Source organism: Myotis myotis, unplaced genomic scaffold (genome assembly GCF_014108235.1).
Source record: "Myotis myotis isolate mMyoMyo1 unplaced genomic scaffold, mMyoMyo1.p scaffold_m19_p_5, whole genome shotgun sequence".
Classification (NCBI taxonomy): Eukaryota; Metazoa; Chordata; class Mammalia; order Chiroptera; family Vespertilionidae; genus Myotis; species Myotis myotis.
This window is the reverse complement of record NW_023416357.1, coordinates 55,850,148-55,873,202: the sequence shown is the minus strand read 5'-3', so window position 1 is coordinate 55,873,202 and position 23,055 is coordinate 55,850,148. Positions and strand designations below refer to the sequence as shown.

Sequence of the window (23,055 nt, the reverse complement as noted above, 5' to 3'; positions counted from 1 at the left end):
GTAGACTTAAACCCCATTATTATCTGATTTCAATAAAACAGAACTGAGCCCAAGGCATTCCTTTTCAAAAAAAATTTTTGTACAATATATCCCAATAAATACATACTTCTGTATTTCTTTTCTCTGGTTGTTATCCACAATCGAATTAATATAGAATCAAAAGAAGAATAAAATTTACAACAATGGACAAAGTTCTAATAACAACCATTTATTTCTACAGTCGGCATTCAAAACCATTATAGATTCCACAGAAAAAAAATATATAATATTTTTAAAAATCTTCATAACATAGGTCCCATAGTCCTTGACAATCCTGATGGTACCGCTTAGAAAAATTTAGCTATAAAAAGCAATTGAGCCCTGACCGGTTTGGCTCAGTGGATAGAGCGTCGGCCTGCGGACTCAAGGGTCCCGGATTTGATTCCGGTCAAGGGCATGTACCTTGGTTGCAGGCACATCCCCAGTGGGGAGTGTGCAGGGGGCAGCTGATCGATGTTTCTCTCTCATCAATGTTTCTAACTCTCTATCCCTCTCTGTAAAAAATCAATAAAAAAATATTTTTTAAAAAAAAGCAATTGCAATTGTCAATGATGCCTAAATATTTATGCTCACTAATCTCGCAGGCAAATACCTTTTAAAGAACTAGTTAAAAAGTTTATTTTTAATCCCATCCACTATCTGGATATAGTTTCAAAATAATCTCAATCTACTGTAATACCTTATTTAAAATGAAAATGGCATTAGGTTTAATGAATACCTATAAGTGATTTAGTAGAGAATGTATATCATTGAAAGACATTTATAAGAACCCTTCAATGTATACAGAATGCTATGAGTTAGAAAGTACTTCAATTGGTGACTATATTTGTTAGACTTGATCTCATTAAACTGATAAAACACAAGTAAATGATAGTATTAAATCTCTATAGCAAAAACTTTGCCATCAATTTACAACTTACTAAGGGTCAGTTTATCATAAACCCAATTAAAAAAATAGTGATGATTATCCAAAAGTCTAGGACTATAACCACATTTTTTTCTACCAATCACCACTGTCATTCGACTATCTGTCAAGAAAAGTTTCTATGCATGATTTCTTCCAATCTTCCTCTCTTCAGCAGTGGTTCTCAACCTTGGCTGCACATTAGAATCACCCGGGAATCTTGTTAAACTCCAGAGGCCCAGAAATCAGGATTTTAAAAAGATTCCCAGGTGATCCTAATGTGCAGCCAAGGTTGAGAACCACTGCTTTACGGCATTTCCCAAATTGGCAATTAATTAAAACAGAACTATGTACCCAACTGCAACAAATAACTACACTCGAACAAAGGTAGCTACACTTTAGTGAATGTGTGCTTATTTCTATCTAACTCAACACGCTATATTTATTATCTAAACCCCACTTCAGACTAGACCCTCTTTTCTACATTCAGTCATTTCTCTGTGTGCTTCCTCCAACTGGAGCTTGTATTGATGCAGATGGCAGTGAGGTTGTTTTAAAGAGCAATGCATTGCTTATTCCCCTTAACACCCAATACCCAATGCTCTGAGTTGTTTTCTTAATCTAGCCACCCAATCTAGATACTGCCAAGGACAATGCCAGTGGCCCAAAGAGTTAGTAATTAGAATTTAGTTTTGAAAGCAGAAAAACTACTGCTAATACATATAAGGGGGAACCATCCCTAACTCATGGACATAATCTTGATAAACCTAAGACACACTAGTTTCTCCCATCAAGCCCCAAGGTCCACAGCAGCCTCTCTTACTAAACCATTGAGGCCCTTTCAACAATTATAGGAGAAGAAGAAACTAGACAAGTACTACACTACTTTCTATTTTCAAATCACATGACCAAAACCAACTTAAAGAAAGATCTTTTAAAACATTTACTCTACTCAATCACTCCCACTAATCTCCATGCATTTTTCCTCTAAAGAGAATCTTGAGATGATACAATGCTGTTGAGTTAATGAATATTCTAACAACTGTTTTAAATCTTATAAAAATAACAGTTGCCCTAGCCGGTTTGGCTCAGTGGATAGAGCATCGGCCTATGAACTGAAAGGTCAAGGGCACATACCTGTGTTGCCGGCTGGATCCCCAGTAGGGGACGTGCAGGAGGCAGCCAATCAATGATTCTCTCTCATCATTGATGTTTCTATCTATCTCTCCCTCTCCCTTCCTCTCTGAAATCAATAAAAATATATTTTAAAAAAAATAACAAGTTTCAGGGGGGTGGGTAAGAGATCAACCAAAGGACTTGTATGCATGCATATAAGCATAACCAATGGACACAAGACACTGGGGGATATGGGAGGCTAGGGGAAGGTCAAGGGGAGGGGAAAAAAGGAGACATATATAATACTCTTTGTAATACTTTAAGCAATAAAACAATTTAAAAAATAATAAATAAAGAAATACGAATATAGGGGGGGAAAAATAAATAATAGTTTCAGCTGTGAGAAATACTATGGCCCAAGGCCTCCTTGCCCACCAGAACTTCCTCTATGACACCTAAAATAGCTGTCTGGGGAACATTGCCACATAGTCCTGGTCATCATCGCTGTGAGATCCAGGAAGAAAAGGAGCACACCCAACCACAGAGAACAATTCTGTCACTGCACTTCCCATTTTCCTGTTCTCACAGCTTATGAAGTTCTCCTCACAGAAACATCAGGAAGTCTTTCAATCCCTTCATTCCAGATCACTGGCTTGGCCTCCCTCAAAAGCACAGGGGGACTGGAGAAGACTTTGGACCATCCAGCCCCCCAACCTACAGAAATCCTGACAAGTGGCTTGAGTTATGTTTTGGTGACTGCATTCTTTTTTTTTTTTTTAAATTGTTTTATTGCTTAAAGTATTACAAAGAGTATTACATGTCTCCTTTTTCCCCCCGCCCTTGACAATTCCCTGGCCTCCCCTACCCCCCAGTGTCTTATGTCCATTGGTTATGCTTATATACATGCATATAAGTCCTTCAGTTGATCTCTTACCCATGCCCCACTCTTACCTTCTGCCCCACTACTCTCCCCGGCCTTCCCGCTGCAGTTTGACAATCTGTTTGAGGCAGCTCTGCCTCTGTATCTATTTTTGTTCATAAGTTTATAATGGTCTTTATTATCCATGAATGAGTGAGATCATGTGGTATTTTTCCTTCATTGACTGGCTTATTTCACTTAGCATAATGCTCTCCAGTTCCATCCATGCCGTTGCAAATGGTAAGAGTTCCTTTTTTTTTTTAACAGCAGCATAGTATTCCATCGTGTACATGTACCACAGTTTTCTAATCCATTCATCTACTGTTGGGCACTTAGGCTGTTTCCAGATCTTAGGTATTGTGAGTTGTGCTGCTATGAACATATGGGTGCATATATCCTTTCTGATTGGTGTTTCTGGTTTCTTGGGATATATTCCTAGAAGTGGGATCACAGGGTCAAATGGGAGTTCCATTTTTAACTTTTTGAGGAAACTGTAGTCTTCCACAGTGGCTGCACCAGTCTGCATTCCCACCAGCAGTGCACGAGTGTTCCTTTTTCTCCACATCCTCTCCAGCACTTGTCGTTTGTTGATTTATTGATGATAGCCAGTTGGTGACTGCATTCTTAAATACATGGAAGGAATGACCAGGAAGACCTTCATTAAGAAAAATACTCTAAAAGGAAAAGAACTTCAAAGGATCTTCTACAGTTGAACTTGATTCTCCACTGTTTCCAAACTCCCTGGGGAGCCTGAATTTTCTTTACTTGGCAAATGGACTGCTTTAGATGCTGAGGTTGGAATTTTAAAAAGTTAATTGACTCATTGTTCAACCATAAGCATCAGTATAGAAAAGTGAGGTAAAACCAGGCAATAAAGAACTATGACTGCTATCAGGAAGGTTCCACAAGGCCAGTGGCTCTACAGTCCTCTAAATTTTTTTCTTGAAATCTAAAACTTTCATGAAAATGAACAGTCCTACCATACAAGTGACTATAACTTTTCTGACTACGAAAAAGAGAAGTACGTCGTACGTTTAAACTCATTGCAAATATTTTCTATTTCCTTCTACGGCCTCCAAATGCCAATCCTAACTCATTTATCTCCCTCACCCCTCAATTTCTTTTGTCTGACCAGATCCACCTACTGCCCCCTTCCAACTCTAATTCTGTCTTTCAACCTCACACAATAGTATCATGCTCCCCAAACCAGGCTCATTTCTGAACAAAAGATTTGCAAAGTTCAAAGTATGACCATTTTGAAAATCTCTGCCCATCAGTTTCCTCCTTTACCTTAAATCTCAACATTGCTTTCATCTTCATCATTAATTATTTTAAGTCCCAATTTTCCCAAAAGATCTTTACAGCTGAAGTCCTAAGGAACTCCCAGGACAATCACAAATGGATTCCAATAATGAATCAGGTTACAGGGGAATCCTAACCACTCTTCCACTGACACAAGAACTCTTATTGTCACATTCACTGTACAGAAACACCAGGACAATGAGCAGCCTTCTCTGCAAAGGCCATTAGGTAGATATACAAGGAACTGTACCATCAAAAGGGCTCCTAAATTTCCCTCCATTCCCAATCCTGTTTTTTGTGAACATTCAAATTATCATTTATCTGTATTATGTATCAGGCTATATGCATATCCATGGATTCAAATGTAAAAAAAAAAAAAAAAGACTTTTTCTCGGTGTCCCCCTAGTATTATGGAAAGGCTTAGTAGTATTATTGTCACCTCCAACCTCCTGCAGTTTTCAAGACATTGGGTAACAAATTTACAGAATACGGTTGCACTGCCGTCCGTCCTCATGTCCACTACCACGAACCAGGGGTCAAACCTAGCTCCATCCCAACTTCTGGGATTTCCTAACACTTTCATGGAAAGGGTCAAAATGCTACTGTTTTCTAACAGGAGTATTCACAGTAGAAATGTGAAATTACTGGTGATAGATGTTATATGAACAGGTTATAAAGACAACTCTGTACATTTATTTCATAGTTAGAAAACTTTCTTGAAGTTTTATTGCTTCTTTACTTCTGTATTTTTATATTAGCATGAAAACAAAATTATATTCTTCCATTTCGTTTCTCTCATTTAGGTTTGCATTATCTATTGACAGGTTTGTGGGGTTTTTAAAACTGTGCCTAACAGAAAATCTACTTATAATGAATGGGCTTTCGAAAAATGGCATCTGACTGAATTACTGAGAAGGAAATCACCCCTTGCTTATTTTCTATATGATGATTTCTTCATAACCAATCTTACTGGTTATATAGCTTTCAGGCTGAGTTCTCAAGGATCATCTACAGATAAATGATAATCATTGGTTTTAATTGCATCTAAAATATGTTATCTTGTCACAAGACACTCTTGTTTTGGAGGTTGTTACAACCTCAACCCCAGACTATTAAATGATGTTAACATGCAATTCCTAAATAGCTCCTATTTCCCTTTACTAAAATAAAAACTTAAGACAGGTAGATTAAAAACAGAATTTAACTTATATTCCATCACAGACTAAAAACACTCAGATTTTCCATTTCTTAAGGGTTTTCTCTCAATGTGGTAATTTATCATAGAAAAAAAGGAAAAAATATATAAACAAAATGTGGTAAGTTCACATTTTTGATAGATGATGCTAAAAATGTTTTAAAATGTATACCATAGGACAATTATTATTTATAACATGAAAAGATGAAATCACAATTTTATACTGCCTTACAATCCATGAATATCTAACTTGTACAGACTTCTCATTTTGGAAGTTGGGAAATACTTCCAATTGGGCTGTAATTTAAAAAAAGCACAACAAAAATAATTTTGTAAGACAGGAAAGTCTCCCTGTTTGATTATGTGCCAGGTTATACTGGTAGTATGACAGTGATTTCTGGGGGCTTCGTTCATATGAAAAAAATGACAAACTGTTATGTTTTCAGTTCTGGGGCTTCAAAATATCAATGCTTTTTTATCCTCTAGATTTCCTTCAGGCTTAGAAAGCACAGGGGGGAAAACACACACACACACACACACACACACACACACACACACACACACGGCACATGCAGGCCAAGAAGTCCTTCTCTGTCAATATGCCTCCAAATTCTGAATTTGCTCCCTTCTGGTGAATACTTCTAACATCCTCAAAATGAAGTCACAGCTTCCTAGGCCCAACACCTCAGACCTCCTCAATCAGATTCTGGGGTTTAATCCCGGCATTTACATTACTTTAACAAGAATTTAAGTTACCCTGAAATACCCCAACCCTACAAGCACATGAGGACAAATAAAGTTGGATAGTCATCAAGTAACTACTTGCCCTATCACTTCACTTTTGTTTGTTTGTTATGGTAAAATATAAATCACTACTTCCTAGTAGTTTCACTTCTACCTGCCTAACAGGACATAATAATTACTGTTAAAACAATCTTGAGTGTTGGTCTAGCACATCTCTCTTCCCACAAAAAAAAGTCACCAAAGATCCAAAGCCAGAATGGATATCCAGTCTTTGGCATAAGAGTCAGTAGTTCCTCCCAAGGGCAAGACCTGAGCCAAATGGGAATGCCTGGCACTAAGGTCCCTCTGTATAAGTCTTTTCTGGAGATGTGCATATTAAATGGGTTCCAGCAGTCTTACCTAGACAGGTTAACATAGGATGTTCACATGATCAGCAGCAGGCAGAGAGCAGGGATCAAGAAAAATGAACCATACCAGCAGCAAGTTTTAACAGGGAAAATACAGCAGCCCCTACTGGAATAGATGAGTACTGAAAGCCAGAATGACAAAACAGAAACTAAACTTGCCTCCTTTACAGATTTATAGGTCAGAGGGTGGTGAAACCATTGACAAGATTTTAACTGAAGGATATGTTGTCCTGAATTACTAAAACTGTCTTTGTTAAGCTCTCACGATTCTTTCCATCTACCGGGATCAATGAGAAAGTGTAAGTGGTGACGGTTTTATTAAAAGAGCATGAATTTGCAACAAGAGTTAATACCAAGCTTAATAATTCCTGCAATCATAAATTCTATGGATACTGAAATACTCTGTATCAGAACGCCCAGGTCTATGGCAGAAGAATTAAATGAACGTATGCTTTGTACTCAAAAGGATTAAGTATAAAGATGTCCTGTTTGAAGACACTAGAAAATTCTACAGCTATCCTTCAAAAGTCCTGAAATAAAAAAACAGTCCACCTTAAACCTAAAAAGCTAATTTCATGTTGACTTTAGACATCGTAGTTTCTATTCTCCTTGTTAAAGAATGCTAGATAAGGCTCCAAGGAGTGATTAAAACATTAAGTAAAATGATGCATTGCCAAACTATCTCCAACACAGACTTTCAAAATCTGAGGGGAAAGGATCAGAAATCCAATTTTTCACATGAAAGTTGAAGGATTGTTTCTTTTTTAAGACTTTTCCACTTCCTTCCCAAATGTGGCAATTCGTAAATATTCGTATGTAGGGGAGCCTGTTCTAAGAGGGGAGAAAAGGCCCCAATTTTTAAGACTTGAAAATGTACTTTATTTCTGTAGACACAGATTCACGCAATCAGCTAGCAATGATCTTGACCAAATGATGACTTAGCCTTGTGGGGATTTTTTTTTCGTTAAATGAAATTTCACATTCAAAATGCTACAAAGATGGACGCTCCAAGCATTCAACTAGAACGAAGGCCTTGAAATACTCATTTGAAAGGATTTAATGATTTATATTAAACATATTTAACCCAAAGTACTTAGATGATCTTTAAGGCCCCTTTCTGTTCAAATCTTAATTGCTTTAGTAACTTTCTTAGACTCTTCTTAGAGCCTTCATGAGTACAAATCGAACCTGAATGAGAAGATTCAGAATTAAAGTGGTCATCGTTAAGCCTGATTCAACAGGACAGACAGAAAGATGACAGCAGAATAAAGCATCCTGAACTAGGGACAGGGAGAAGACCATTAAGTAGTTCGCAGGCCCGCCCGTGAATGAATCCCAACATACAACTAAGTCAGGGTGAGGGTTGGGAGATTTAGTGAACCATGTCTGTCTTTTGGGTGACAAACGACCCACCCCAACAGGGGTAGACTCGGGCTTCTAATAATATGACAAACCATCTACCTGAAGTCATCCACCACGGCAGGAAGACACAGGTCAACTAGAGAATGAATTTTCTCTAACTTAAGAGTAAATTATCCCTTACTGGCAGTTTTCCTACTTTCTATCCCCAAATAGAATCCATATACTCAACGTCGCAGAAAGGTTAGCCATCTCACCCTTCCATTGTGACTCTGGCACTTGTGTTCCACACAAAAGCCATCCTCTACATTGGGGTGGGGTTTATTCTCTCCCTCCCGTCAGGGGAGGGCCGTGGCAGCCCGTAAGGCATCCTGCAGGCCCCCCTCTGACTCCCCCCTCGGAAGTCACAGCGATGTCGCGCTGACGGGCCCTCGGTGTTAAGGACCCTTCATCGGGAAATCTGCGATCCGGAGCCTGAAAAGGGAGCCTGAGCACCCTGCGCGGTGCCCGGCCGCCGGCGGGAGGGTAACCACGCGGGCAGGCACCTCCGGGGCACCGAGCGGGGCCAGTGATCAGCACGCCTCCTCCGAGTTTCCCTTCCTTCCACGCAATTAACCGGCAGCTCCCCGCCCCCACCCGTCCGATCGGGAAAAGTCACGCCGGCCACTCGCTGAAGGGCAGGGGGACAGCTCCCGGTGCGCGCACAAGTTGGGCTCCGCAGGGGCCGCGGCGGACACCGCCTTCTCCGGGGCGCACCCGAGCTGCCAACTTTCCCGCGGCCCCCTCCTCCGCGAACAGCAGCCCAAACTTTGCCTCTCGCCCACCTGGCCGCGCAGCGGAGAATCGAGGCGGGCCGCCCGCTCACTCCCCGCGCCTCGGGCTGGGGCAGGCGGCGGCGGCGACCTTCACGCCAGCCCCCAACCCCGCGCCGGCCGCTGCCCGATCCCCGCCCCCCAGCCTCCAGCCGCCTCCCCCAGACCCATCTCCCCGCCCCCAAACCCTCGCAGAAAACCCGCGGCCGGGCGACCGCACGCCGACCCCTCGGGCTCCGACGGCCCCCGATCCTCCGGGTCCCCGAGAGCTCGGGCCCCCGCCCCTCTTCCGCCCACTCACCACCGGTGAAGGGCTCCATCTTCCCCCCTGGCCCGGCTCCTCGCAGCCCGAGCGCCCCAGCTTCCTACTCCGAGAGCTGAGGCGGCCCTGCCGACTGAGCATGCCCAGCGCGGCCCGGGGCCAGTGCGGAGAGGCGGCGAGGGGCGGCGCCCGTCCGTTCGGGGCTCCGCCGCTCCGGGTTTTTGCGAGAGCTGGCGAGCAGGCGGGGGAGGGGCGAGGTGGGGGTGGGGCGGGAGGGAAAGGCTCGGGCAGCCCGCAGCCAAATCCGGGGGGCGGGGGGGTGCGGAGGGCTAGGGCCCGGGCGGTTGCAGGGGCCGGGGTGCAGCCACGCCCGCCAGGAGGCAGCCCCCCCCCCCCCCCGGGCTGAAACTGCAGTCAATCGCTCAGCAAACGTGCAGGCCTCCTGCGTCCGCGCTGCGCGGTCCTGGGCGCCGGGAACCCGGCCCTGCGGCGGGAAAACGCGGGCATCGCTCGTGAGGCGGACATTCCCGCAGCAGACTCCAAACAAACGCGGGAGACCCCGAGACCGGAATTACTGCCCCGCTGAGCATAAGATGGGGGGTGGGGGGGAGAGTGAGGGGTCGCTAGCTGATTCGATGGTGGTGGGGAGGCCTCGCTCGAGGCGCCCAGGTCTGAAAGGCATAGCGGCCCCAGGAGGGGAGGGCTCCGAGGAGCAGGCGCTCGGGCCGTCCCAGCCCGGCTGCCCGTCCCCCGCGGAGAAGTCCCCAGAGGCTGGACCCGGAGACGGGGCGGGTGGGGGGGGGGCGGGGACCCCTGGGATCCAGCCCTCCGGCTGAGGTTCGGGAGCGGCCCCTACAGGCCGGCGAGTCACAAAACCCGGCGCTGGAGGCTCCAGGCCTGCGGTCGCCGCAGGATGTGGGCAGGAGGCCTGTGGGAGCCGAGCCCCAGATCAACACCTGCGGCTCCGGGGGTGCCGTCGCCGGGCCGGGCGGAGCTAGACCGAGCAGCGGAAGCTCCCTTCGTCACCCCTGCCCCCGGCACTTGCGCTTTTGCCTCCAGCCCCTCGATACCATTGTTTCCGATGTCAAATCCGGGCAGACCTGGCAAGTCTTGGGGATGGAGCAAGTGGGGGCCCCGGGAGCCCCGGCGAGGCTCGTCGGGGCGGCTCCCTCATCCCTGGGTCGAGATGCGCATCGCCGCCACTCTCGCGGTGGAGGCCTCGGCCTTTCCAGACGCTGCCACCACCTCCTCTCCCTCCTCTTCCGCATCCCCAGCCCCTGCAGCAGCTTGGCTTCGGCGGAGCCTCACGGCGCCTGCCAACTGTCACCGGCTGCGCCCAGGCTGTCAGCCGCGGGGCGCAGGACGGGGCTGCACACACGCCGGCGGGAGCGCAGCCAGCCTGGTACACGGGCGGCCGGCTGTTCCTGGCCCCGCACGGGAATTAGAAATTAGATGTCAAAGAAGTAAAAAAAAAAATCGAAGTGCAATATTGCCTATGACATGTCAGTTGTATCCACTCATGCGCTTTCCACTCCACTTTAAAACCTCCAATGGCTAACCATTGCGCTTAGAATAAAAGCGAAACTCTTTAGCTCTGGGACCTCATCTCTCCTACACGTGCTCGCTGCTCTGGCCACAAAGGATTGCTTGCAGTTCCTGGAAGTAGCCAACTTCCATCAGCATGTTCCTCGTGCAAGAACTGTTCTTGCCTGGTACTCTGCTGGTCATTTAGGTCTCACCTCAAATGTCACCTCTGCAGAGAGCTTTTCCCTGACCACACTCAATCGAAATTAAGCAGAAACATGGTCTACTGCCTAGTTTTCTTAGAGCACTCATTACTCCGTAAAACAGTGTTTTTGTTTGTTGCGTTATTATTATCAACCTCCCTCTCAAGAACTGAAGCAGCATGAAACAGATAGGGTCATTATCTGTATAAGGGTTGTATTCCCAGATAAGTGCAATAAATAATTTTCGAATTGATATGGGAGTGGATGCAACGGTATTTAGAGTTCTAGTTCACTTGCAATGTGGAACGCCCTCCCAGAGAACATGTCTATATTGAACGATGTGTTTGTGATCAGGACAGGGAAGGTGTCTTCATCAAATGACACCTCAAAGCTGCTCTCTCCCCGCTGTTAAAGATCTTCTCAGACCTTAGGCTTCCCCCAACCCCCACCCAAAGGAACTTAACTGAAAATAGGAAATGAACCAGGTGGTGCATCAGTGTTCAGATATTACATAGTATATGCAGGGCTAGATTTTGTTAAAAGTACCCCACACATTGTAATTGCTTAGATAAGAGGCTTTCCCCTGTATTTAAAGTCATGTCATATCCCTTTGGAGTTATTTTTGCAACCACAGTACTTAGTATCAGAGATTTTAAAACTCCACCGCTTGTTAAATCCCCTCACCTTGCCTATAAGTGAGAGTCTATCGTGCTTTTAAGTGTGGAACACCTTATCCTGAGTTTTGTCAAATATTTCATTCTGCAGAGACTTGCAATAAAAATGCTTCACCGTGGCACTAGTAAATATAGGTAGATAATCGTGTCTTTCAGTGATTTCTTTGGCAAAGAGACAATAATTTCTTTATCCTCTCTTTGCCAAGAGGGAGAAGGAGGGAAGGAGGGAAGGAGGGAAGGAGAAAGAGGGGGAGGGAGGAGAGAGAGAGAGAGAGAGAGAGAGAGAGAGAGAGAGAGAGAGAGAGAGAGAGAGATAAGGAGCATTTAAAGACCTGTGGTTTGGGTTTGGGATTGGAGATAAAAGTATACAAACTTAAAATGTTTCAGGATTCTGCCTCCCCTCAAATAATAATGAATTTTGTTTTGTTTTATTATGGTTTTTGCTTTTCTTTTTTAGATAACATTTTACATTTGATTTCATAAAGCCAATTTCACTACTGAAACCCATCATGGTTCAATCCTCCCATACAGAACTTCCTCTTTAGTTTAAGGGCATACTACTTTAAATTATTAAGAAGTTACTATTGATTATCAGAGGCAATAGAGAGACATTATCTACTATACCCATTTACTATTTCAGAATCCTTGCTTTTTACCATTTAACATTTAAAAACCAAAAAAAATTGGAAGGCTAAGTATAACATAATAAATAGCATAAAAAGAGAAATATGAGCTCCCTGAATAACAAACAGCATTTATTTTTTAAAAAAGCAACAAACTTGCTAATCAATAAATATAGGAACTTTTTTCCCCATCAAAATAAAGCAATTGGTATGCCATGAATGAGTTAATCCAAGCCTCAATTTGCCTGGTGAGGGAACTGAAGTCTAGATAGGTTGGAGGATTTACTCACAGTCCAGTGGCAGACATTGACTGGAACTCAGGGGGTCTGTGTTCTAAACCAGAGCTCTGAAGTTTGTTGTTGCTTCCCTATTTCCACAGGGACATTAGGATCAATGACAATAATCTGTGAGACAGATATGGAGTAAAGAGAAATACAACTAACTTCAGGCTAGTACTAGACAGCTATTCCATTAGTTAATTGATATTCCAACTTAATTTCTTGATATTCCCTGCCAACTTCAGGTTTAGCATTATTAAATAATCTTTCTAATTATTTTGAAATAAGCAATAAACAATACATTCATTCAGTGTACACATTTGAAAATATTTGTTCAGGACTCTTAAAGAAATGGGGGATGCTGTTTGCTGCCAGGACACGACGAGCACTAAGAGGTTTCCAGCTATGCCAGACTCTACTCAGCCATCCCAAGAACCAAAGGAGTCAGCATCTCATTACCCTGTAACCCATTTGCAGCATACAGGCTCAGCATCTATTAGTGATTTTTGAAGTGATACCAAATTAAGCAATGTTTAGAGCTCTAAAAAAACAACAGACAGAATAATTATCCAACAGAGTTCTTGTATAGCTTAGACATTAGCAAAAAGATTCAGCCAAATAAAGTGAAAGGTCATCAGGAAAGAATAGTTCTATAGGAGTTCAGATGCTTTGGAACACAAAAGCAAAATGCTGATAAACTGGTTCAAACAATAAGGAAATTTATCAGCTCACGTGACAAGTCCAGAGATAAGGCAGACTCCAGTCACAGCTCCCCAGCCTCATCAAGATCTCAGCTTCTCGCTCTGTCTCTTCTGTGAGCAATTTTCTGAAAGACTGAGTGCCCTGCGGCCAAAAAAGCTGCATCGAGGGAGGAAGGAGGAACCTTTTCTCTGGTGTCTCTTTCTTAAGAGTGAGGAAACTTTTCTCAGAAACGCCCCATTAGAATTCTCTTTAGGTTTTATTTGCCAAAACTGTATTTTATACACTTCTAAGCAAATCATTGGAAATGAAAACAGGGCTACCATGATCTGCTTCTTAGACAAAGCAGTTTAGGAGTGCTGAGTTTAGAATCAGTTTTCTTATATTATACTAGAGGTCCGATGCATGAAAATTCGTGCAAGAGTAGGCCTTCCTTACCCCGGCTGCCAGCACCGGCTTCCCTCCAGGACCCGGGACCTGGGATGCTTCCCTCCTCCATCTGCCAGCAGGCACTCAGAACCCAGGCCAGCTTCCCCAGCCCCCGACCCCTGGCAGCCCGCAGGCACCTGGGACCCCGGCCTTAACAACTTTGAGATTTTAAAGCCAATTATTATTATCCAAGGCATTTTCTTTGGCCAATTCTATAACAGAGATAACTTACTGACTTTCAGTCACTTTATTATTTTATTTTATTTTCCTTTATAAAAACAGGAGTGCCCAGGACCTGTGAGGCAACCTTGGAATGCGGACCATTATTCTTCAAGAGCTACCCATTATTATGGAAACAGTAATCTTTTTTGCCTAAGTCCAGCCTGTATATTTTCCTTGTGTCATTTTTGCCATCCTTTAAAGAAAAACTGTCTTGGGTTTATTCTATAGCAGCGGTTCTCAACCTGTGGGTCACGACCCCTTTAGCGGTCGAATAACCCTTTCACAGGGGTTGCCTAAGACCATCGGAAAACACATATATATATTACATATTGTTTTTGTGATGAATCACTATGCTTTATGTTCAACTTGTAACAATGAAATTGGGGGTCACCACAACATGAGGAACCAAGGGTCGTGGCATTAGGAAGGTTGAGAAACACTGTTCTATAGCATCCGTGAAGAGATATGGGGCTCAGTTCAAGAGCCACCCAAAATCGGGTGGGGTGCGCCATTTCTCTTAATCTAGCCTTTATCTTTTCATGAGTACAGAAATCCCAGACATATCCCTAAATTGTGAGAAATGTCTCATTTATCCAAATTTCAAATGATGGACTGAGAAATAAAAACATGGCAAAATGAGACTTTTGAGAGTTCCCCTGCACTCAAGTCCCTGGAGCCGGGCGCCAAATGTAAATGTTTCTCTCTTTTCTGTGTCCAGCGTGGCTAGAGAGCAGTCGGTTCCTGAGTAGGGCTGCTGGGGATTGAGGAAATGAAAGAAAGAGACAGACACAAAGAGAGAAGGAAAAAGCTGGGGCTGGGTGGGACAGCTGTCCTCTGATGGAGAGACAGTGACCCAGAGCCGATATAGCGCATTTGTTTTATACAGCAAAATACCAGGAAGTTTTACTAAAGCCCAAGACAAAGGAGAGTATGTGCATTCTTGTACCTTTTTGTGATCGTCACTTCTGTGTGGGCCCCGATAATCGTGTTTGTTCCTGGTGCATGGCTGGATTTAGATAATGAAACCCACCGCCTGGTGCCTGAGCTGAAGGTCAGGCTGACAACACACCTGTCTCTGTCAAGGTGTGTTTCCAGGATGTGGCTCTGCCGACGCCACTGGATTCAGCTGGCAATAATTAAAGAAATGTTCATGTGCCTTCCCAGGTGCTCTCTACAATGGATAACATCAAGAAGTGAAAAAAAATTACCCACAGAATGGCAGATGACATTTGCAAATCATTTATCTCACAAGAAATTTGTATCTAGAATATATAAAGAACTCTTACAACTCAATAATAGAAGACAAATAATAAAAAAAAAATGGGCAAAGGATCAGAATAGACATTTCTCTAAGCAATATACTAGTATATAAATGGCCAATAAACACAGGAAAAAAAAATGTTCAATATCATTAGCCATGAGGGAAATGCAAATCAAAACCACAATGAGGTACCACTTCAAGGTATGGCTACACACAGGTATAGGATGGCTAGAATAAAAAAGCCAGAGACTAATAAATGTGGGCAAAGATGTAAATAAATTGGAACCTTTATACGCTGCTGATGGGAGTATAAAATGGCACACCTGTGCTGGAAAATAGTCTGACAATTCCTCCAAAGGCTAAGCATAGAGTTGCTGTAGGATCCAGCAATTCCACTCCTATGTATATATCAAAATTTCTGTCCACATAAAAACTTATGCATGAATGTTAATGCAACACTATTCCTAATGACCCCAAAGTATAAACAACATAAATGTTCATCAAAGAAGCCAGTTATAGAAGACCATATACTGTATTATTCCATTTATATGAAATAACCAGATGAGGCAAATCTATAGAGACAGAAAGATTAGTGGTTGCCTAGGACTGAAGGGAGGGAGGAAACAGAAGTGACTGCTCATGGGTACAGGTTTCTTGTTAAGGTGATGAAAATGTTCTAAAATTGACCATGGTGATAGGTATATAACTCTGTGAATATGCTAAAAATCATCATCTCTGTGACTAGGTAAATTGCTTAACCTGCTAGGGTTTTATTTTTTCTTTTATAAACTAAGGACAAGTGCCCCATCTTAGGGTTATTGTGAGGATAAGATGAATAAACACACTGAAAGTACTTTGAACAGAGACTGGCACAAAATAAGCTGTAAAAATGGGTTTGCTAGTACTTTTAAATGTGAATTGTGAAACTTTCAGTGTCATGTAGATTACATGCAAAAAAGTTTAGACTCACAAAGTATAACGCAAGAGCAAACGAATTTATATAATGTCGACATGTTACAACCTGAGAGTTTAAAATAATGAAGTCCTGAGAAAACCAAGTTCTTGGTGCCAAGCGGATGCCTAAGCCCTGTGTCAGGTGGGGCCTCACTGGGCCAGGAAGCGGCAGGGAAGGTAGGCTCTGCTCCAGCCAGGAAAACCAATCACAGGCCCTCTCGCATAAAAGTCAGGAGGAATAAAAGATATTTTTAGAAATGATATCTAGCTGGAATTCTTGACGATTCCACTCCTGAAGATACTGATTCAGTTTTCACTTCCCTTTATTTCTTATATCTATCCTGAAATAAAGCCTGTCTAAGGTTCATTGCCGTAAAATGTGTCCTTCAGGTTTTTGTCTGTTTTTGAGCATGAGAAAGTCCTATAATATTTATGCAGAAAATTACACTTGACTGTGATTCTTGGCTGCTTCTGGGCTGACTCAGATGTTTTCCCCTCCCCCTGGCTGATACCTGCCAGCACAGGCTGTCAGTCAATCAGCAACATTTGCGACATGCCTTTGGTGTACAGAGCACCAAAGAGAACAAAAAACAAAACGAGAGCTGAAGTTTTGCTTTTAAGGCACTTACAAGGCATTGGGCCAGTCAGGACAAGCACACGAGCTATACACATAATGCACAAGACATGCCACAGGAGCCTACAGTCACGTTCTAGCAGGACCAGCCTGAGGCAAAATTGCCAAGTAGGCTTATCTCTGAGTTATTCTGGTCCCATTTTTTATTTTCCTCCCTCATTTCTAAATGCTGCTGCACACAGTCAACAAGTATCTGTCCAATGCCATCCGCATGCACACCCTAGAATAAGTGACAGATACTACCCTCCAGAACGTTCGACCCAGGTATTGCCCTCATTCCAGAATCTATCCCCCACCCAAGTCCTCTCCCCCAGCTCAGGCTCTTTTCTCTCTCCGTTAAGGCCCTTTTCTCAAATAGAGAAAACAAATTTTTTTTTTTAACTCACACTAAAGCATGATTAATAAATTGTAATTTAATATGTTAACGTTCTCAGCCCAAAGGAATGAATCTGTAATGATAAAATGGTAGAAGAAAAGGCAATTGGATAAGGAGAAATGTATTGTGAAACAAAACCTATGAGATCTGTTTTTCAGACAGCACTTTTTAAATTTGGATTTGCAAGGTCAACAGAGCAGGTGTTGTTTCTTTCTAGGTCCTCAAGTGAGACATAGGAGCCAACAGTATACTCCTCCTTGGCCTTAAAATACAAACAGCTAGGCTTCCCAAAGAAACAGTTATCTGAAACAAGAATATGTTTTTCCTATTTGTCAATGGCTTTTCTAGAATATAGAACAGACACACACACACACATAAAATTTATTATTTTTAAAGATTTTAAAATTGCTTTCTAGAGAGAGAGTGAGGAGGGGAGAGAGAGAGGAAGAGAGAAACATCTATGTGAGAGCAAAACATTGGCTGCCTCCTGCATGCAATGGGCAACCTTTGGATGCCCAGGGCAACACCCAACTAACTGAGCCACACTAGCTATCAAAAGTCTTTGATCAGTAGCAACATGACTACTATCTATATAGAGATAAGGCACAATTTAGAACAAAAATAAACAAATATAAACCTTTAAATGCTTTCCACCCTCTTTCATTAACCAACAACTTATTCACTGTTGCTTAAATGACCCGAATTCAGCCCCTGAGTCTGAGTTGACTCCTGTGGACTGTGTCAGGTTGACACAGATAGTGCATAGTTCTTTCAAACCAGACCTTATCATTGCCTGTTTACCCTTATATGCTAACAAGTTCTGTTTGTCCTTTTAAGATTCCTGCTTTTAATCTTTGGGTCTACATGCCAACAGCCTTATGCCATGGAGACAATTATTTCTTTTTAGAAAAAGTTCCCCTATCCCCATCCCACTTATTTCCATATTTGAATTTTTAAAATGTCCTATCCATCGTTTTCTCAACTCCAACTCAACATATTAGAAAGGAGTGAGAATTTTCAAACTCAGTTTACTAGAAAATAATTTTAAAGGGGAATAAGGTTTCAAAACACAATGTCCTTAATGTATTTTTTGTTTAAGACAATTTACTCTGTTTACTTTAAAATGAGATTTGTAATTATGACTGAGGTATTGTTTGGATGATTAAAGGGATATGCCAGATTGTTTACATGGGTAGTCCTTACAGGAGCATGAACCTGAAATGTATTAAAAGAATGAAGTATGGCATAATTCCACAGAGGGAGGCAAGAACTTTGAAGTGTGGAAATTCATATGTCTAAATACCTAAAAATGAGAATTAATGAGTCATGTACTGAGAACAGAAAACTTTTTTTTTTCTTTATCTGGGAACATGATAGAAGATGAGGGTTTTTAGGGAAAGAACAAATTAGCAAAAGATCTTGAAGTTACAGTTGCAAAGTAAAGTTTGCAGAAGTGATCGAAACAGCAATGTTTTTCTATCTTGTTAGTAAATCTATATTTCTCAGACTTTCTAAACCATTTCTCTCTATGAATATTGGAAAATTTTCCTGACTTAAGTTCTGACTAAATGACTGTTTACACGGCTAGCTTCCTAATTATAGTACAGTGTTAGGCATCCCACAATCTCATTTATCAGAAATTGATACTATGCAGTCAATATGGCAAACAAATTTTCATACTAAGGAGCCTCATATGTAAAAGTGTTAGGTATTTGCATATTGGAAAATAAATTATTATGGCTTTTGAGAATATGCTAGACTAGGTACCCTGGCTGACCTTCTTGTTAAAAATGATTTAAAATGTAGAATAAAGTATATTTTGAAATTGTTTTAATGCATTGATGTCCTGCAAAGTTAGTAAGGAATACTCATGGATGAGAAATGAAGTGAAGGCAGGAACCCGGAGGTGTAAACAGAAGGCTGAAATCAACATTCACCTTGAGGATATCTGAAGCTTCAGTTTTTATGTCTTTGAGAGTGGAGGGGACAGATAACAAAGCTCGGGCCTGCCCAAGTGGGGGAACATAATAGGAAGCAAAATTCAGGTATATTCTGTTTATAAAAGACTCAACCGAAACTAAAGGATATAGAAAAATTCAAAGTAATAGAATAGAAAAGTTTTATTAAGCAGATACCAATCAAAAGAAACTAGTGGCATAACTATGTAAACATCTAGTATTACTAGATATAAGAGGTTAACGTTTGGTACTGACAAGTACAGAATACTATTATAGCAGTAAGAAGAAAGTGAATTAACATCCCCTTTCAAAAAAATAGCCTGGCACTATCTTATAAAATATTAGATTATCAGCCACACAAACCCATGTCTTTTGTAATCTTTTTCATCTTTCTTCCTTACAATTCAAAGACATGATGTTGATGAGATTAAGGTTTCAGGAAGCAAACGATATAATACATGATTGATTTAAAGTTTATGATAATTTTTCATTTTATATTTGTTAATCCTCACCCGAGGATATTTTCCCATTGATTTTTAGAGAGAGTGAAAGGGAGGGGACGAGACAGAGAGAAACATTGATGTGAGAGAGACACATTGATTGCTTGCCTCCCACACGGCCTGTAACCAAGGTACATGCCCTTGACTGGAATCAAACTCGGGACCCTTCAGTCTGAGGACTGACACTCTATCCACTGAGCCAAACTGGCTAGGGCTAACGTTTATAAATGTCAAGGTGACACATAGTAAAATGGAAGAAAGAAGGTCAATAATGAATATAAGTAAAGGAGGGCTGCAGAGTTAAAACGTGGCCATTTAAACAACCTGTGTTTGGTAGATATTATTAATGTTCAAGTGGAAAACTAGCTCCTATGACTATTTGGAGGGCCCCCTTGTGGTTTGGGATAAACCCCTCCCTAACTCCAAAAACAAAACAAAACAACAAAAACCCATTCCCCCCACCTCCACCCCAGGAATTTCCCTCAGAAAAATCAAGACCTTTTGTAGTCATAGTTCCTGGCCAGACTTGCTTCTCTGGAACCCCAAATAGACCCAATGACACAGCAAGGAATGAAATGCAGAAGTGTGCACATGAGACGGGCAAATTCCTGCCATGGTGGTGAGTTGGACTCTTGAGGACTGAAGTACCTACTTCCCCCACATAAAACCTGAAAGGGAACAAGCTATTGGTTCTTGGACCCCTGATTTGGAAGGTTTCTCATTCTGAGAAGGTTGCAGAGATCACAGAATTCTCCCAGGGGGCTCTGTGGGGAATCAGGGAGGCACAGAGAAGCTGTGTTTGCTCACTCCACCAACTATTCATCATGTTATAACTTTTCCACAACTTGTTTGTTCATTTGGGGTAAAACTAACTTTAGCCAAGTCTTATTTGGTATTGGGGGTCTGGCCTGCACCATAAAGCTTTTGAAATACCACACTAGTAAGAACAATACATTAAAAAAAAAACTATTTGTTAAAATATTAATGATACATTAATTCTCATGTTTATACTCATTAAATAATAAAATTGCTTCTTTCTGTACTCAATTCTTAATAATCTGAAAAATTATAAATGTACTTAAATAAAAATCTAAAAGAAAGAGAGTTAAAAAAAAACAAACACATGGGAAATTATAATAAACTAGAGGCCTGGTGCACAAAAATTTGTGCACTCGGGGGGGAGGGGGTGGTCCCTCAGCCCAGCCTGTGCCCTCTCGCAGTCTGGGACCCCTTGGGAGATAAGGACCTGCTGGCTTAGGCCTGCTCCCGGGTGGCAGAGGGCGGGCCCAATCCCTAGGTACAGCCCCTGGTCGGGCTCAGAGCAGGGCTGATTGGGGAGTTGGGGCGCCGCCCCCTGTCATGCACAGAGCAGGGCAGATTGGGAGGTTGCGATGCCACCCCCTGTCATGCACAGAGCAGGGCCCATCAGGGGGGTTGGGGCACTACCCCCTGTCACTCACAGAGCAGGGCCCATCAGGGGGGTTGGGGCTCCATACCCTGTCACGCACAGAGCAGGGTCGATCAGGGGGTTGGGGAGCTCCCCCCTGTCACGCACAGAGTAGGGCCGATAGGGGAGTTGGGGCACCGCCCCCTGTCACACTCAGGGCAGGGCGGATAAGGGGGTTGGGGCCCTGCCCTCTATCACCCACAGAGTAGGGCGGATCAGGGGGTTGGGGCGCCGCCACTGTCACACTCAGGGCAGGGCCAATGGGGGGTTATGGCTCTACCCCGTCACACACAGAGCAGGGCCCGGGGCGGGGGCGGGTTGGGGCACTGCACCCTGTCACACACAGAGCAGGGCGGATAGGGAGGTTGTGGCCTCGCCCCCTGTCACACACAGAGCCGCAGGGCGATCAGGGGGTTTGGGCGCTGCCCCGTCATGCTGATCCCAGTGCTGGGAGGCATATTACCGTATTACTATATAGGATAGAGGCCTGGTGCACGGGTGGGGTCTGGCTGGTTTGCCCTGAAGGGTGTCCTGGATCAGGGTGGGGGTCCCCACTGGGGTGCCTGGCCAGCCTGGGTGAGGGGATGATGGCTGTTTGCAGCTGGTCACACACCCTTCAGGGTGGGGGTCCCCACTGGGGTGCCTGGCAAGTCTGGGTGAGGGGCTGAGGGCTGTTTTCAGACTGGTGGGTGACTGAAGCTCCCAACTGCTCCTTTTTTTCATTTTTTTTTATTCTGGGCCAGCTTTAGCTCTGAGGCTTGGCTCCAGCTCTGAGGCCTCGGCTGCTGAAAGCAGGTATCTGGTTTGTTTGGGTTCTATAATCGAAACACTGTTTCAACTCCAGCTCTGAGATCCCAGCTGACTAAAAGCAGGTTACTGGGGTTTTGTTTAGCTTCTATATTTGTAACAATGTTTCAAACTGCAAGCTCAGAGGTTGGCAAGGCAGGCGGGGAACAATGGTTTCCTCCGTCACTGAAGCAAGCAAGCCTCATGTTCGCTTCAAGTTGCCTGGCTGCCGGCCGCCATCTTGGCTGGCAGTTAATTTGCATATCGCCCTGATTAGCCAATGGGAAGGGTAGTGGAGGTACGGCTAATTACCATGTTTCTCTTTTATTAGATAGGACTAGGGGCCCAGTGCACAAATTTGTGCACCCTGAAAGGAACTGTGGGCCATGAGGCTGCGGTAGGCACAGCGGCAGGTCTGGGCCCATCCTCTGCGCCCCTACCCAGCCCCTCCTGCCGCAGCCCCACCCCTTCCTAGTCACCTGTCTGCTGGCAGACCCGCTCCTGCTGCCACCGCTCCTACGCTCTGATGGCACTGGCCCTGCTCGCACCTGCTGAAGGCATGAAGCAATTGGGGCCAGTGCCAGCAGTGGGTGCGAGTGGGGCCAGCACTGTCAGCCGATGCAAGTGGCAGCTGCTGCTCCAATCACCCCGCTTGCAACCACTGATGGCGCCAAGAGATTGGGACCAGCGCCGGGCACTGGCAGCAGGTGCGAGTGGTGGCTCTGGTGCCAGCTGCAGATGCGAGCAGGGCCAGTGCCAGCATCAGGTGCAAGCACTGGGCAGGGCCGTGGCGCATGGGAGCAAAGAATTTAATTACCAGAGGCTCACCCCGATGACAGCGACCAGTGCCCCGCCTTGGTCTGGTGCCCCCATTCACCTGCTACACCATCCTGCCATGGCCAATGCCCGCCATGTTCCACACACGCCCCCTGGTGGTCAGCACACATCATAGCAACCAGTTGTTAGATTGTTCAGTTGTTCCGCCGTTCAGTCTATTTGCATATTAGCCTTTTATTATATAGATAAAGTATTGTGCAAAAGAAGGAACTTTAATTATTTATGGAAATGTTGATGGCACAGTTCTACCAAAACTCATATACATTTCACTACTTAATTTATATATTGTTGTGGTGGAAAAAAAATTGTCTTTACTCTTTCAGTTTCCTTAAGCAAAAGTCTGTATAATTCCAGAGGGATATCACCAAGATGTTATACAGATTGTGGTGGAACCTTGAACCTTGGTGGAACTCTGACTTGAACTTTGCCAATTTCATGCAGATGTAATGTGCATCTGATGTGCTCTTTGCTCAGGTCAAATCTATAGTCAAGATGCTTCAAAGATTCTAAGAAATTATTTGAAAACAATCTTAACAAAACGTGTATTGGGTCATGCCCACGGTCCATCCAAACTGTATTCTGTCTCTGACT

The 23,055-nt window shown here is 43.6% G+C and overlaps 1 protein-coding gene across 4 annotated transcripts in view; it reads right to left on the bottom strand.

Annotated features, from left to right (window-relative positions):
- LOC118656789 (leucyl and cystinyl aminopeptidase) overlaps positions 1 to 10,291 on the bottom strand; it is a 96,751-nt gene extending 86,460 nt beyond the window's left edge. For 2 of the 4 annotated variants that reach the window (XM_036310435.1, XM_036310438.1), the window contains exon 1: positions 9,099 to 9,247. In XM_036310435.1, coding sequence (XP_036166328.1) covers positions 9,099 to 9,117 — 19 coding nt within the window. In that variant the 5' untranslated portion in view covers positions 9,118 to 9,247. The other 2 variants (XM_036310437.1, XM_036310436.1) reach the window with 2 other exon arrangements.
- Between the last annotated feature and the right edge of the window lie 12,764 nt (positions 10,292 to 23,055).